Source organism: Delphinapterus leucas, chromosome 12, assembly GCF_059928025.1.
Source record: "Delphinapterus leucas isolate spDelLeu-1000000601 "Yukka" chromosome 12, BTC_Dleu_Yukka2, whole genome shotgun sequence".
Classification (NCBI taxonomy): Eukaryota; Metazoa; Chordata; class Mammalia; order Artiodactyla; family Monodontidae; genus Delphinapterus; species Delphinapterus leucas.
The window spans coordinates 42,901,903-42,919,616 of record NC_143140.1 but is presented as its reverse complement, the minus strand read 5'-3'; the positions used below and the strand labels follow the sequence as shown (position 1 = coordinate 42,919,616).

The 17,714-nt window shown below is 34.8% G+C and overlaps 1 protein-coding gene across 7 annotated transcripts in view; it reads left to right on the top strand.

Moving 5' to 3' along the window:
- HACE1 (HECT domain and ankyrin repeat containing E3 ubiquitin protein ligase 1) overlaps positions 1-17,714 on the top strand; it is a 95,752-nt gene that overhangs the window by 36,660 nt on the left and 41,378 nt on the right. For 6 of the 7 annotated variants that reach the window (XM_089921891.1, XM_022553357.3, XM_089921895.1 and 3 more), the window contains 5 exons: positions 2,440-2,536; positions 3,484-3,585; positions 4,583-4,689; positions 10,474-10,624; positions 16,522-16,856. In XM_089921891.1, the coding sequence (XP_089778017.1) occupies positions 2,440-2,536; positions 3,484-3,585; positions 4,583-4,689; positions 10,474-10,624; positions 16,522-16,856 (792 nt within the window). The remainder of the gene's footprint in view (positions 1-2,439; positions 2,537-3,483; positions 3,586-4,582; positions 4,690-10,473; positions 10,625-16,521; positions 16,857-17,714) is intronic. The other variant, XM_089921893.1, reaches the window with a different exon arrangement.

Sequence of the window (17,714 nt, the reverse complement as noted above, 5' to 3'; positions counted from 1 at the left end):
GATGAATGGTATCTAAAATTAAAGCCCTCATCTCAACAAGTATATTGAGTACATGTTATAAGCCATGCTTGGTGTTATAGAACAAGGGTATTGTCAAGAAGTTTATAGTTTAGTTGGAAAGATTAAACACATCTAACACAGATAATAACTGTAAAAGAAATGTCATTAAAGTTGAGCAGAATAGCTTTGCAAATCTGGGTTTCTCAGAACCTTGGGTCCTAGCAAAGAAATCACTGACTCCTTAAATAAATTAAGCTCAAGTTAGTTTCTTTTCACTTAGGTATTATACGGAATAGAACAGTGTTAATTATAAAATAATTCCTATTAGCTGCAATATATAATGTGTTGGCCAGCATGCCCAGCTGACAAACGGAGACTAGTAAAATTAGTTTTACTGATTTTTTTTTTGTAGATTTTTCTTAACGTAGACTAGTAAAATTAGTTACTGTTGCTTTTGGAGGGATTGCTGATGTACTTGCTTTCTTGATTTTCTGCTTTTTCTGGAGTAAATTAGATACTGCTCTTAAGTTAGTTTTCATCTGTCGGTATTTGTATTAAGGAAGGTAATCAGTATTACAGTAAAGTATCAAGAGAGTGATACAACTAATGCCTGCCACCAGCTTCCTAGTATGATCCTGTTTTTTTAAATTAAGTCCAATTATACTTTATGCAGTGTCATTTTGTGGAAAAGAAAGAATAGGTTGTTTTTATTTGTTTGTTTTAAGTTTCTGAGGAATCTGTGTAGTCTTTGTGAAATAACATACCTTTTTAGGTAATGGTACTGTGGGAAGAGTATTGGTCTAGAAGACCAGAGATCTGAGTTCTAGTTTCACTTGTGCTTGAATAGTAATTTTTTTCATCTACAAAATAAAATTCTTTTTCTTAAATTAATTTTTATTGGAGTATATTTGCTTTACAATGTTGTGTTAGTTTCTACTGTATAGCAAAATGAATCAGCTATACGTATACATATATCCCCTCTTTTTTGGATTTCCTTCCCATGTAGGTCACCACAGAGCACTGAGTAGAGTTCCCTGAGCTATACAGTAGGTTCTCATTAGTTAATCTATTTTATACACAGTATCAATAGTGTATTATGTCAATCCCAATCTCCCAATTCATCCCATCTCCCTGCTTTCCCCCCTTGGTGTCCATACGTTTGTTCTCTATGTCTGTGTCTCTATTTCTGCTTTGCAAATAAGATCATCTATACCATTTTTCTAGATTCCACATATATGCGTTAATATACGATATTTGTTTTTCTTTCTGACTTACTTCACTCTGTATGTCAGTCTCTAGGTCCATCCACGTCTCTACAAATGACCCAATTTCATTCCTTTTTATGGCTGAGTAATATTCCATTGTATATACATACCACATCTTCTTTATCCATTCTTCTGTTGATGGACATTTAGGTTGCTTCCATGTCCTGGCTATTGTAAATAGTGCTGCAACGAACATTGGGGTGCATGTGTCTTTTTGAATTATGGTTTTCTCTAGGTATATGCCCAGTAGTGGGATTGCTGTGGTAGTTCTATTTTTAGTTTTTTAAGGAACCTCCATACTGTTCTCCATAGTGGCTGTATCAGTTTACAAAATAAAATTCTTTGATGAGATACTCTTCCAAACTGTATGACTTCCTTGGGCATTTTGTAAAATTAGCTTTAAACTTTAATGTCCCTGCATTATAAATTTATTATTTATTGTCTGTGTCTAGGATCAGATTAGCTCATTTAATAACGAAATGTAGAGTCTAGTGATTACTGCCCCCAAAGCAGCTTCCTCCTAGCTTAAAGAGAGGTTGTTAAACCTACTTGAAAGAGCAATTAGAGAGAATGGGGCATGTGGATGAGAGTTGTTCATTCTAGGTCAGATTGAATAGCTGTCAGCAGAAGCCAAACTGAGTGGGTTGATAAAATGAAGGTTGGCATTTAGTTAGTATTTTTGGCTAATGAATCCCCCCCATTTACTCATTATGATATTTGTCTTTTCTCCTTCCTTTGTTTTTATTTTTTTACCACATATTAAAGTGTCATAAAATGTACTTTTGTTTTGAGTATTGAGGTTCTTTTGGACTAAGAAGTCTGGAGACTTGGATGTATGTGGTAGGAAGGTGGTCAGGCTAGAGTTGAGAAGGAAAAGATTGGAAGAAAAAAATAAAGCATAAGCCTGAGTACCAGCAACTTATCCCAAAATATTATGATTTATTGTAGGTAATGTGTCCCAAGTTCAATTCTAAGATTCAGTAGGCCAGTTTCTTATCTACATTGTAAAAATATGACTTAACGTTGGGAAGTTTTCCTAACGGTTGAGGTTGTAGTTCAGATCTTCCTCTCAATTTTTTAAGATTATTAATCCTCTGTTGATTGATACTAACTGTCCATAATTTATAGAGAAAGACTTAAAAAGATTATATGTTTAAACTTTGTTTCTGTACAGTCATGGTCAGAGAGACACAGCACAGATTCTTCTGTTGCGAGGAGCCAAATACCTGCCAGATAAAAATGGAGTAAGCCCTCTGGATTTATGTGTGCAGGTACGCTGTTCACGTATATTCTTAGTCCCTTACTTCGTAAGAGAAACCGACAAGATCACTTTTTTTCCTCAAATGAGAGGATGGGTGCAAAGATTTTTATTCTGTTAAGAATATGATCTTTAAAAGGTACTGTGATAGTATAAGAAATATATATTGGTCTTTATCCCAGTTCCTAACACAAGAGCTTCTAAGACCCTTGGAATCTCCAGAGTGATAAGCATGTCTTTTTGTATATTAATGAGATGAGCGGTGGCTGAAAGGCCCTAGGTAGCTTCAGGAACAGGGCTGGTTGACAGGTGAGCCAACCATGTAATTAGAAGGCAATTTCCTCCCCCACCCCCAGGGAGGAGTCAGGGGCTAGAGACTGAGTTTAGTCCTTCAGGCCTGTGTAATGGAAGTTTCATAAAAACCCTAAACAGTGTGGTTCTCAGAGAGCTTCTGGGTTGGTGAACACATCAAAGTGCTGGGAGGGTGGCATGCCCAGTGAGGGCATGGAAGCTCTGTGCCCCTTCCCACATACTTTACCCTATGCATCTTTTCCATTTGCCTGTTCCTGAGTTGTAGCCTTTATAATAAACAGGTAATGGTAAATAAAGTGTTTCCCTGAGTTCTGTGAGCTGTTCTAGCAAATTATCAAACCTGAGGAGGAGGTCGCGGGAGTTCCTTACTTACAGCTGGTTAGTCAGAAGTATGGATGACCTGGACTTGTGATTGGCTTTTGAAGTGGGGGGTACTCTTGTGGGACGGAACCCTTCTGTGTGGTCTGCCCTAACTCTAGGCAGTTAGCATGATAATTAAATTGGACACCCAATCGGTATCCACAGAGAATTGGAGAATTGGTTGGTGTGGAAATCCCACATATTTGGTGTCAGACTTATATATAAAAGAAATGTTTTCCTTTAGGAGTTTTGTTTTTAAACCTAGATAATTTTAAATCTTGTTTTTAGGGTGGATATGGAGAGACTTGTGAAGTATTAATTCAGTATCACCCTAGGCTTTTCCAGACAATTATTCAAATGACACAGAATGAAGATCTCCGAGAAAACATGGTAATGTAATTGTGCTGGTAGCTATTAAATGAACAAGCTTTTTTTTTTTTAATTAATTTATTTATTTTTGGCTGCATTGGGTCTTCGTTGCTGCATGTGGGCTTTCTCTAGTGGCGAGCGGGGGCTACTCTTTGGTGTGGTGCGCAGGCTTCTCATTTTGGTGGCTTCTCTTGTTGTGGACCACAAGCTCTAGGCATGTGGGCTTCAGTAGTTGTGGCATGCGGGCTCGGTAGTTGTGGCTCGCGGGCTGTAGAGCTCAGGTTCAGTTGTTGCGGCACACGGGCTTAGTTGCTCCGTGGCATGTGGGATCTTCACGGACCAGGGCTTGAACCAGTGCCCCTGGCAGGAGGATTCTTAACCACTGCACCACGAGGGAAGCCCCTGAACAAGCTTTGTTCATGTTTGGTGTATATGGCATCTTACAAATGTGTTTATTGATTTTATTATTATAAATATTTAAGTAATTTGAATTGGCTTATCTGCATTATAGGTTAAGTATGAATTATATAAGAATTAATAAACTTTATGCTAATATTTGGCCCTATGAGTCTTCTGTCCTCTGTGCCCTTGATCTCTCCTTAAGATAATTAGAATATTTCCCATAGGTAGAGGAAAAGAATCTAAGGAGGAATATCATGTTACGATTAGTAATCACTAGTTTACTGAGCTCTGTATTTGTTAATAGTTCTACTCTTTGAATAATTACAGAGTTTTTTTCTTACATTTTTAGAAGTTTGGAATTAATTTTCCATAAATAAACTTGGTGATTTCTGTTCTCTCTATTTATACGTTTTCACTGGGTGATTTTGAACAAACATTGTATGTCATCTTATCTCTCTATAAGCTTTTGATTTTATGCAAGACCAAATAACTGTAAAGGACTTGGTTTCAGCTAATTGAGCTTTGGGATACTTACTAAACTAATAGGTACTTAATTTCTTGACAAAGTTTAGTGGATTATTATGTAATCACATTTTTTTATTTGTAAAAAAATTAGTTACGGCAAGTTCTGGAGCATTTATCTCAGCAAAGTGAGAACCAGTATTTAAAGATTCTAACAAGCCTTGCTGAAGTTGCCACAACAAATGGTCATAAGTTGCTGAGGTAAGTGTTTCACAATATAAGCAAATCAGTAGGCAGCAATATCTGTCAGCTTCGTCACTTTTTAGGCTTTTCTGGGAATAGTGTATTTTGTTGATTATTTTGTTGATGTCTTTTGTCAGTGTTAAGATGTTCCAAACATTTGTTGAGTTATCACTGTTTGTTTTGTTTTAAAGGATCAGGGCAATCAGCTATTCCTGAGGAGACTTTAGCCTGTCTAAAGAGACTAAAAATAGAGACTTAATTAAGTTGATTTGGACTTCTGTGTCTAGAATTTTAGAAAATGATTGCTTAGACTAGTCATGTAAGTAAAATGTTCATAGAGAAGAATCAAGAACGTAGTTTAGGAATCTTGATCAGTAATTTACAAAACTGGGTGTAGGCTACTGTTCAGCCTTGCAGTATTATACCCTCATGCTTCTTTATAAAGTTTTCTCCCTGAACTGTCCCGCTCAGTTCAGTTCTTTGTTTTTTTCCAATTCTGTGGTTTTAATGGCTCATCACTAAGTCCTTGAAGTTAGTGCCTTTATATATTTTCCTGTACCTCCGCTTGTTTGTATGTGGTTAGTCACCCCAGTTAGGAGTAAACAGCCATTTAAAAATGATTAATGTGTTATTTCTTAGCTTAAATTTGGCCTACTTCTGTTATGGATGCTTTCTTCCTTTGATCGGGTTTGCCAAAAAGTTCGTTTGGATTTTTCCGTAAGCTGGAAAAACCCAAATGAACTTTTTGGCTAACCCAATAGTTTTCTTTTCATGTCAACTTTTAATACATTGACAGTATTAGAATAGGTCGTGGTCTTCTCTCACCTCTGTATGTGGAACTGGACTTTGTTCCTCCCAACTGTATGCTGCTTCTGTAAATCAGCTACATTGTCAAGTCCATTATGTTAGCCCTTTATTCCTGTCTTCCTTTGTACTTTTCATATACTTCAGACCAGAATCACACTGTGTACTGTTTGCTTAGAAGGCTCCTTACACTTCATGGTCCAAGATTACTTTCTTGTGTCTTTTCAGCTGTTAGGTCTTTCTTCAGCAGTCCTACTCAGTATGCCATTTGCTAATTTTTCTATTATTCTCTTTCTCCTTTTGAGGCTACTTTAAACTTTGTCTATAAGATTCATTGAATTCCAACTTTACATAATGCTCTCTTTTTATTAGTCATTTCTGTTAATCCATTTATATGATGAGGACTTTCTAAGACATACTGAGTAAAAGCATGGGCTCTGGAGTCAGCTAGACTCATATTTAATCCAGACATCACCATTTACTGTGTGACCCCAGCAAGTAACTTTTTGGAGTTTCCTTTCATCATCCATCCATCTATCCAATACATATTTTTGAGTGCCTGCTATCCACTAGGCCATCTGCTAGATAACAGTGAGTGAAACAGACAAGATCTCACCCTACACTTAATTTACAGTCTAGTCAGGATTTTATTTCCTTGTTGGAAAATGATAGTAAATATCTTAATGAATTGTTGTAAGAATGAAATGATAAGGTTCTGTAAGCATAGTGCCAGCCATTATGTCTGGCCTGTAGTAGAGATGATGATGCTGCTGGTGATAATGATGGTTCTCTTTTAAATTCCTCATAATACCTTAACCTGTTTTCCTACATTAGAAAACTTGTTTTTTCTACTTAAATCTCTGCCCTATTTTCTGCTCTTCCTAATAATCAGAAAGCATTTATGTTTCTCTGTTTTTATTTTAAGTTCACCTTTAATACGTACTTAAGCAGGTTCTAATAAGCTAAAGAACATTCAGATACATTATTTCCTTTAAACCTCACAGTGACTTTGTGATTTAGATATTATCTCCATTTTATATATAAGAAAATTGAATTTCAGTGATTTGCTAGGCTAGAAGAACCAGGATTTACATCCTTACTAATGGATAAAGAGCAGATCCTGGGCTCCAATTTAGCTCTTAAAAATGACAGCGATATTAGTGGAACAGGAGAAACAGGGTAGGAAAGAGGGATCCATGCCAGAACAAGTTTTAAAATTACCTTGCTAGACTTACTGCCTCACCATTTACAATGATGCCTTTCCTATGTCTTATAGAGTATGTTATTATGGCCAATTTGGTCTGTAAACATCTCTTTGTTGGGATTGGTAACCAGTATTGGTTATTAGTATTGTGTTAGAATTTACTGTATTGGTACCATCTTGGCAAAACCTAGTCTTCCTGCTGTGTTTCTCCTTTACTCTCCCACTACTACCACATCCACACTCCTTTACTCTCACACTACTACCACACCCACAACACTTTGGAAACCAGAGGTGGGAGTTTTTATTCCCCACACCAAGCAATTCTTTGACACCAGCCGGGTGTCCTACAGTTTACCTCAATTCTGCCTAGAGATGGCATTAGATCCCACAGGTTAAGGGCTCAGTTCTAGGAGACTGTCCCCCACCACAGATGCCACTTGGAATTAGTGGATCCCCAGATTACCCACAACTTTTGTTACCTGACTACAGATCAGAGGTTTTCACGACCTCCTCCCCTTTGGATTCAGTTATTTCCTAGAGCAGGTCACAGAATTCAGGGAAACACTTACTTTTGTTTACCAGTTTTTTAAAGAATATGATAAAGGATATTGATGAACAACCAGATGAATAGATACATAGGATGAGGTCTGGGAGGGTCCATAGTACAGGAGCTTCTGTCCCCATAGAGTTGGGGAATGTCACTCTCCCAGTTTGTGGATGTGTTCGTCAACTTGGAAGCTCCCTGAACCCCCCATATTTTTGTTTTTTATATGGAGGTTTCATCACATGGGTGTGTTGATCATTAACTCCATTTCCAGCCCCCACCCTTCTCTGGATAATGGGGGATAAGGCTGAAAATTCCAAGTCTCTAATCATTGCTTGGTCTTTCTGGTGACCAGCCCCCATCCAAAAGCCCACTAAGAGTTGCCTCATTAGAATAAAAGCTACTGCTATCACCCAGGAAATTCCAAGGGATTTAGGAGCTCTGTGTCAGGAACCAGGGTCAGAGACCCAATATGAGAACAGAAGGTGCTCCTAGTGCACTTATCACTTCAGAAATTACAGGGTTTTTAGGAGCTCTGTGCCCGGAAAAGGGCTGGGGGCAGAAAACATATATATTTTTCTGTTATCTCACAGCTACCGAAGTAGATTGTTAAGAGGACCTCAAATACAAATCATTCCCCCCTGCCAATTTAGTTTAATGGTACTTTTGCAGGTTGTCTTCCTTTTGTTCATTTGTCAATCATTTTATGTTTCTTAACCCACAATGTGGTGTAATTTTGGCCACTTATTTTAATAGATATTTTAGTTAAAAAAATAATTCAAATACATATTAATTAGCAGCAATTGAGGTGTTATTTAGCATACTTTCGGAAAAATGGATAGCCTTTTTGTCTAAGTGATTCTAGGAATATTTGCTGAAGATAATAAATATTTATTGAGGGCCCTTTTGCACATAGTGTTGTGTTTCACTAAATAAGTGAGTCATCTTGCTTCCTATATATTTATGATTGAAGGTAAAGATAGTTACCAATGTGCAAATGAAAAGAGAATTCACAGCTATTTGCTAAGTAAGACACTGAATGAAAGTATAATCTTATATTAACAAAGGCAAGTACATTGACAGGGCTTTGAATTAGGAAACTAATTTTTAAACTTTTATTTTGAGACCTGGTGGCTTGGGAAGAAATTATCATTTTGTGATGAGCTGGAGCAGTTTGTGATGAAGTTTGGATTTTATGATCTTTTCGTATAATACGAAAGAGATATTTCACTGGTTGGAAAGTGAAAAATGACATTTTTTAGATCAGTGACTTAATTGGAAGAAGTTTAAACTGGGTAAAGTAATATTAATATAGTCTAATAATCTTATATTAGACTGTTATTAGACTATATTAATAATTGATGTTCAGACTCCATTGTATAAGAGAATACTTCTTACCTTAAGGTAACTCATGAAGTTCCCTAAATCAGGTACTTAAAACAAATATTTATATATATGGTAATTTCACAGAGGAAAATTAAATTCACATCTTTCTCATAGAAGAATTTTTTGTTGTTGTTGTTGTTTTGGTTTGGTGTTTTTTGTTTTGTTTTTTTTTTGCGGTACGCGGGCCTCTCACTGCTTCGGCCTCTCCCGTTGTGGAGCACAGGCTCCGGACGCACAGGCTCAGCAGCCATGGCTCACGGGCCTATCCGCTCCGCGGCATGTGGGATCTTCCCGGACCAGGGCACGAACCCGTGCCCCCTGCATCGGCAGGCGGATTCTCAACCACTGTGCCACCAGGGAAGCCCTCATAGAATAATTTGAGAGTCATTGGAGTTAACTTTTCCAATAGCTGCAACACAATATAAGAAGGAAATAGTTTCAACCATACTGCATTTCTCTTTTGTCAGTCTCAACAATCTTATGATATAGAATTAAAAACAACTTTGTAAAGGCAAATATGTAAAAATCAGTGTGAGTTAAACTAATGATTCTATACACATTTGATTCAAAGTTAGTAAAACAAAGAAAAAGTTTTGCTAGTGTTGTAGCTATCCCAGTCAAATACAGTATGGATAGCAATAGCTATTGTATTTTACTAACACTTGTAACTGATAGCTAATTTTTATGTATTGTTTTTAACAATTTAATAATTTTTAGAATGAGAAAACAACATGAATGTTGAAGTAAAAATGTCAGGAAATTTTGGTTCAGTTGTCACCAGAATAGAAAATACTCTCTGATTTTTCACTTATCAAATCTGAATACTTAGAATAGGCATTTGCTATTTCCACATAACTAATCATTATTGTTTTTCATGTTAGAGGATACCTAAAAATACCATAGAGGAAGATTTTAATGAACTGAGGAAGATAGAGTAAGCTTTGATGATTAAACTTATGCAAAGGCAGTCATATCATTCTGCCCAAATGTCATGCAACTCTTTACTCTGCTTTTGTGTAACCATTGTAATACAAGATAACTGATGTTGGAGGTTTCAAAATAAAACCACCCCTGAAAAACAGCAACAAGTTTTTTTTTAAGATCTATTAGATTCAATACACATTTACCCTAACTCCTGCAGTTTCTCTGGAAGAGCAATGATTGATATTCATGATGATGATGAACAATCCCCAGGCACTGGGATTTTGAAGGGCTTTTTGATTAGTCAGAGAAAGTTTATATTATATTTAATACGGTTTAGTATTAATTGGATCAGTCTTTTTCATAGTAGGATGTATTTCCCTTATTTATATACAGTCATAAGACAACCCATAATATGGAGAACCACCCTGATACAGTTAGTAACTTTAAGATTATTCAATTTGTACATGTTCTGTATGTGAACAATTGGTTACTATTCTGGGATGAGTTAGGGAAGATGGGGTTATGGATAGAATAGTAGAGTTCAGCCTCTACAATTCAGTTGTGGGTTGGCCTAAGATCATAATCAACATTCCTATTATTGGTTCTCAGTGAAATGTTCTCAGAGTTCTAAAGAATTAGTTTAATTTATAAATATACTGTTCTATACTGGTGATTTTCTTCATATTTTATGCTTTGATCATTGGTTATATTCTAGTTACTTAAAAGTAAATAAATCATTCACATGCAATCCAAATAATGTACATTTGCTAACTTCCTGGTAAACAAAACATTCCATCCCATATCATGACAGGAAAGAAATTTTATTCGTTAAATTATGAAACAGATGGTAAATGTAATGAAAATGTTTTAAAATCAGTATTTTAAGATATAATTTGTTTTATTCCATCTAATCTGTTCATATTTTAATTTTTATTTTCAGCATATCTAGTAATTATGATGCTCAAATGAAGAGCCTTTTAAGGATTGTGAGGATATTTTGTCATGTCTTTCGAATTGGTCCATCCTCTCCCAGTAATGGAATCGATATGGGCTACAATGGGAATAAAACTCCAAGAAGCCAGGTGTTCAAGGTCAGAAAAGTATATGATGTTGTTAGGAAGATAGATGTAAAAGAGATGAATTTGACAAAGCATACATTCATTAATTGGAAACCTCATAAACAGGATGTAAATTTGGTTTATACCAGTGATTGACACTTTGTAAACTAAGACCTTTTTCCTTTCATCTCTGTCTAATCAGCAGCAAGTCTCATTTGGTGAGCTTTCTGTTTTTCTTACAAGTAAAATTTTAATTTCAGTAGTGTTTTATTATAAGGGTAAAGGTATTTAATGTTTAAATATAATTAAATCTACTTTTTTTTATTGGATTATAGGTCCTAAATGCAGCCATCACGATTTTTAAAAAATATGTCTTATTCAGAAAGAAGACATCCGGTTTTTAATTAGGTTTTATTATCGTTTGTGTTATGTGTGTGTCCGTGTATGTTTTTTTTTAAATAAGTTTACTTTCATTTATTGGGTTTATTAACAATTCCTTGGGTAACTTCAAGGAAGAAACATTGAGGTATTTTCTTAATGTATTTTATATTGCTTCAGCTGCTGCTTCTTTACAAGCACATTTATGAATGGAATCCTTGGAAGAAAGATTTCCAAGGCAGTGTAACCATGCCAAATTACAATTTTGTGAAGTAAGCAAAATGTACATGACTATAATGGCTATTGTTAATAAATGTACATGACTATAATTGCTATTGTTAATGCTTTTTTATGGCATTATATTTTCAAATAACTCAGATTTTGGACAAATGTGTAATTTAATAATTGTTTTCATGTTTTTTTTTAAAGGTAATTTATCTGGAGAGCTTTTCATAGTATAAAATCAGCTTTTGGGTTCATGAAAAACTATATTTCTTTAAACAGTCTTTTAGGTATAAATATAGGTTGTCTATCCAAAAGGTGATATAAATGTTTTTATGTGCCACATCCTCAAAAACGAGTTGTGATTGACAGCTTTACTTATCTATAAAATATGAAGTTATATAAAGTTAAATTAATGATGTATGCTAAATGATTCTATTCTTACATGGCAAGTTTTTGGCAGACACAAATAAATGGTTAGCAAGCATTTTGACACTAGTCAATTCTTTAATACCTGGAATAGGTGTGATAACTTTTTAGAATAGGTATGTATCCGTTTCTGTGCATCTGTTCGTCTGCTTCAGGCTCTTTTTTTTTTTTTACATTGGTGCAGGAGTGTTCAGCCACATATGTGCATGCTTCTCCCTCCCCCCGCAGTTGTGCATGCGAGTGTGTGTGTGTGTGTGTATACGTGTCTTTTTCTTCCTTCTTTTTTTTTTCCCCTATTGTGCCATCTCCTGGAAGAAGGAAGTTATGCATCTTCTTGTAATTCAGATTTTAGCTTTTCAACGTACCACTTCCTTTAATACTAGTTAGAAGTGATAGCTTCCTGTCTTTGTAAAATTTGAATTTGAATTATTGATCCTCTGTTTTGTTAGTGCTGTTTTAAGTGAGTTTCACTGCTCAAACATTCATATTACAGGAAGTTGTTCTTAATGTGTTCTAATATGACTCATGCAGTTTGTTACTGAAACTTCTCCTGATTGATTTTTCTACTTGTCCTTCTACTCATCTGTAATGATGAATGAAAATCAAACCAGGTATAGATATGGTCACTATTGACAAATTGAGTATATATTATATTTATTATTGTCTTATTTTTTGTTAAAATTTCAATTTGCCACCTGTTGCTAATGATATCAGAAAATACTTATGTGCTAAGTAACCTCTTTATAGGCGTTTAGTGCTCGATTTAAATGTTATTTTTCTATCTAGACCGTCAGTACAGATAAAACAGAGTAGAAAAGGATATTATTGCTTTTCTTTTAGCTTTTCTTTTATGTAATCCAGACTCTTTGTTTTCATTGTTATATATCAATGATATATATAATATATAAAGTTCTTTCCTTCTCTTTTATTTCATTTGTTAGTATCTTTATTTCTCTTTTTAAGGTTTTTTTTTTTTCCCCTGTATCATTGACAACTGCCTTTGTCTCTGAGCACTTATTTTCTCTTAAATTTTGACCTTTCACTTTGGTAAAACATTTTTGTTACAAACGCAGCCAGTTTTTTAAAACATTAACAAGTGTTACTCTTAAGGAACTGATTAATCTCTTTCTATCTAATTTTATGAATTAAATGTGGACTCTTTGGAGGATGGCAAAATGATCTGCCCTCCCACTTACATGGATAAAAATAGAAACTACACTGTCATCCATGTATTTAAGGTCTTTTCATTTTGGGATGATTGAAGTTGTAAAAATCTGAACCATCTGGTGAGTTGCTGCAATTTTAGATTGGAAATACCATTTTAATTTTTACCACGTTTTGTCTATGGTAGCAATTGATCCCTACTTTCTATTTCATTAACTAGTTACTATGTCACTTTATTGTTGGGGTTAGCTAATGGGTTTTCCATTAAGAATGAGTGGGTTTATAGGCCATGTGTTTGTAGTAGGTTTGTTTAACATCCTGTTATTAGTTTCCTGATTTATCTTAGAAGTCCTTTAAGTTAATCTTAACACTTAGCCCTTCTTTCAGTGTTAAGAGATTTTTATCTAGAGGCTTGTGAACTTTGGAACATCTGAAGGAGAAAGTAGTTCTGTTTATAGAAGTAGGGTGAGCATGGGGAAGAGAGTTTAGGCTTCTTGAATCTTGATATGCTCCTTTTTTGTGAGTAGTAAGCTGTGACTATTAACGGTTTCATAGAATTATAATTGGAAATTTGGAAGCCAAGAAAGATTGAGAAACTTTTAACTTTAAGATCTTATCTTTTGGATCGTGGCATTTGACATTATCGAGTTGAGAACAGTCTGATTAACAGAGAATTTCAAGATGCTATTAATAAGTTTGTTAGTAAAATGCTTTCCATTTGACACATGGATCTTGAGATTTTTTAAATTGTCCAACAAGTTTGGGATTATATATTATAGCTTTGACTTGTTAACTTGAAATGTTTTGAAAATCATGTATGCTTGTCAAATCGTTGTTATAGGCAGAATATAATTCTGTGGTGAAGATCACTCAATAATATGAAATGAAGTAATACTTCCATAGTGCCAAGCAGCCTAATATTTTCCATAGTCATTGACTCATTTTTCTGTAACAGTTAATATGTACGGTACTTTGTATTGATGTTTTTTATCATTATGATGTATGAGTATAAAAAAGCCTCATAGATATGGTTTGCAATTGTTAATTTTTAATTTTTTAAATTAATTTTAACCCTTTCTGTCTGTGACTGCTACTACAGTTAGAAATTAAAGTTATTTTCACAGTATTCTTTTTGTTATTGAGGAATGAATTTTCTGAACAAGTCTTCAAAGGGACAACTCCCTAGGTAAAAATGTTTTAAGGTTGGGATTTAGTTTTAGTGCATGTGTGAATGAATAAATAAACAGTGGGAAAAAGAGAAAACTAAAGAAAAGCCCAAGATGATTTACTACTTCTTTTTTTCCCTCATTCTCTTTTAATTCTTTGCTGTGCTACTTTATTGAAAACTCTTTCTAGCTTTTCTTGGTATCTTTATTGTCGCTATCATTTTTACACAGATCTGGCTGTTTTTGGATATTATTTCTGGAATGATTCAGAATTCACCTTTAATTTTTGCAGGTTGTCAGTATTTGAGAATAGGATGATCGTAGTTCAGGCTCAGCACTCTCATGCACGTGAGGAGCAGGTATCACTTCCAGCCTTAGCCTTCATCTCTATCTAGTGTGAGGATTTTCTGGGTTTTAGTCCTTCTCACTTAGAGGCCAGTTATTCCTTTTTCCTTTTGTTTCAAGCAGTTTTTCATCACCACCTTTCTTTTTTGGAAGTTCATTTTTTGATGAAAGCTAAATAGTTTTGCTGACATAAGAAGTTCTTTTCATCTTTTATAGCAGGGTTTAATGTTTTTCTCATGAAGAGAGACTATAGACCCAAACTTGGATCATGATTAAAATTAAGACATTTTCAGTGAAGGTACCATGTCAGTGTTGATGGCAGCTGGTGCTTCTTGCCCTTCTTTTAAGCAGTTCAGGGACCCTTTAAGAAGTTAGGCATCCAACTGCTGTGACTAACCATGGAAAAGCCTTCTTTGTGCAGGAGAAGGGTGCTTATTTCAACCTCAGAAAGGGTTTCTCAGAAATTAGTTTCTCACTTTGCTTACCTGTTGACCTAGGCTGTACTAACTAAATATTTGTTGAATGAGTAAACTGGTTTTTTGTTGATGGTGGTAGGGTTTTTTCCTTCTTGCTTTTTGGTTTAATTTTTAAGTGAAGACTTAGGGGTGATTTAATTGTTTGCAAATTCAATAAGTAGATTATTCTCAAATAGAGTGTTCTGGAAATCTGAAGAAAGGCTGACGATAACAGCAGGGATATTTATTAGATAATAATTGTAAAGAATTGCTTGGCAGAACAGGTTATTTAAACATTTCCTAAAGTTCCAAATATGGTTGTATAATCTCTTTACATAGTGGTCTTTAAAAGTAAGATTATTTCTTTTAGTTGAAATATTTAGGGTGGGTTTTTCAGAAGCATGTGGTCTAGTTTGTAGTGCTCTGTGATCATATAAGAATCAAAAAGTAAGATTAACTTTTTATTCATTTGTAGAAAGACAATTTATCACTCTCAATAGGAATATTTAGAATAGTGTAGGAATGGAAGACCATTAAACCACTATCCCCCCTGCTCCCCTGTGCCTTCACTGTTCATCTTTATTTGGGATTAAAAAATGTTCTGGCAGGTCTTTCTTCCCCCCAGCTTTACTGAGCTGTAACTGTTACATAGGGTTGAGTAACTTTAAGGTATACAGTGTGATGATTTGATACAAGTATATTTTGCAAAATGTTTAGTAAGGTTAGGTAACACATCCTTCACCTCACATAATTACCACTTTGTTGCTGTTGCTGTGGTGAGAACATTAAAGCTTTATTCTCATAGCACCTTTCAAGTGTACAATACAGTATTGATAACTATAGTGACAATGCTGTACATTAGATCCCCAGTAGCATGTCTTTTAATAGTAGTTGGGCATTTGTATTTCTCCTTGTGTTAAAAATTACTGTTTACTAGAGATGATATATATATATTTCATTTTTCTGTAGTACTTAGTCCTGTTATAGCATTTGTGATCACATAATATCTTAAAGATAAAATTTCATTTGCTTTTAATTTACAAAAGACATTTTATTATTCTCAAAAGGAATATTTAAAATAGTATTGAATTAAGAAACTGTTTACTCCTATGTATTCCTTTTTTATTAAGCTGTTAATCTTTACTTTGAATTATGGATTTGCTAACCAATATTTGATAGTTTCTAGTTATTAGAGATGGATTCGTGTGTGGTTGGGTATGCCTCTATATGTATGTGTGTGTGTGTGTGTGTATGTAAATATCACGTCATATTTTAAAGTTTCTCATCATAAATTTTCAAAATCTCAGAGATTCCATGTAAAGAAGAGTGCAGTAAACTAAGTTTATTAAGCTCTTTATGAATTCTCATTTTTTTAATTGAAAAACAACATAATTAAAAATAGTTGACACATTAATACAGTAAAGGTTAGGGGGATTGTATTCATAAAAGTAATGTATGGTTTAAAACTAATATATTTGAAAAATTTTAAAAGAAATATTGCTTATGCATTTTTTTGTTAGAGTTTAATTTTCCTTTTTTTATTCTAAGGAATAAATAAGTGCAAATTAAGTTTTTGCTATAAATGAAGAAATTGTCATTTATATGAGGTTTATGTTTTTGTTACTTACCTTTAGGCATTGCTGACACATAAACTTGGGAAAATAAAAGTATCTAGAGTAAATATTCTCTTCTATAATACTTGTCTGAGTGGGTTTTTTATCTTGCAGTTTAAGAATGATGTTTTAAAAAAACACTTTTCTTTTTTTCTTAGCCTCTTGAATTGCTTTGGCACTCATTAGATGAATGGCTAGTTTTAATAGCTACAGAATTAATGAAAAACAAAAAGGACTCAACGGATATCACTTCTATTTTACTGAAACAAAAAGGCCAAGATCAAGATGGTACTTCCATTCCTGCATTTGAACCTCCAGGACCTGGGAGCTATGAAAATCTATCCACTGGCACAGGGGAATCTAAACCAGATGCTCTTGGAGGGAAACAGGAAGCCAGTGCAGACTGCCAGGATGTTATTTCTATGACAGCTAACCGGCTAAGTGCTGTCATTCAAGCTTTTTACATGTGCTGTTCTTGTCAGATGCCTCCAGGGTAAGAAGGTTTCTGCTTGTTTTGTGTGCTGATCTCTGCCTATCAATAACCAATGTTGTGGCTGGAGCAGCCCTTGTGGTTCTTATTATGATTGCAAGACACCCTTCAGCAATAACCATCAGGAAACTTTGAAAAAAAAAAAAAAAAGGTTTATTACTTACAGGACGTGGAAATTACATGACACACCTGGGGCCACACAGCAAGGTTGCCAGTAGAAAGAAAGCTCGAGGGCCTGGGGTTCTCTTTTTATTGGAGTTGAAGGTAGAGGCCTAGGGTTTTGAAAGCTCACTCTTTATTGGTGAATTTAAAACATGAGAGTGGGAATTTGAAGCATGAGAAGAGAAAACACAAGTGGCTCAAATGGTCAGTTATTGAAATCAACCAAGATCTCTAAAACAAAGGAGCTTGGAGATGGAGGGGTGGGTCTTTATCTCGTTGTGGGCCTGGCATTATGTTTATTCGAGATAGCCATCTTGGAAACGGATGCCTCTTTGAAGTGGATAAAGTGGAGGCAATCTGCTAGATTTTCCTGGTTTGCAGTCTGAATGTATCTGGTGATTTTTCTGAGTGGCCCATATAGCAACAGGCACAAAGATTGTCCATATATGAGCTGTTGTTGTTTCTCTGAATTTTACATCAAGTTGTCCTACTTTATATTGTATGGATTTGGAAAAGGAGCAGTTTTAGTTCTCAGTGATTCCAAGTGAGAAGGGTGGGAGAAAAATTGGAAACATTAATTTGGAGAATTGTAGCTGGATATTGGAGGAAATGAAAATTCAGCATCCAGTACAGTTTACAGGTAGAAAAAGAAAACCTCAAAGGCAGTTAACAGGACTAGAATCTGATATCCACAAGAGT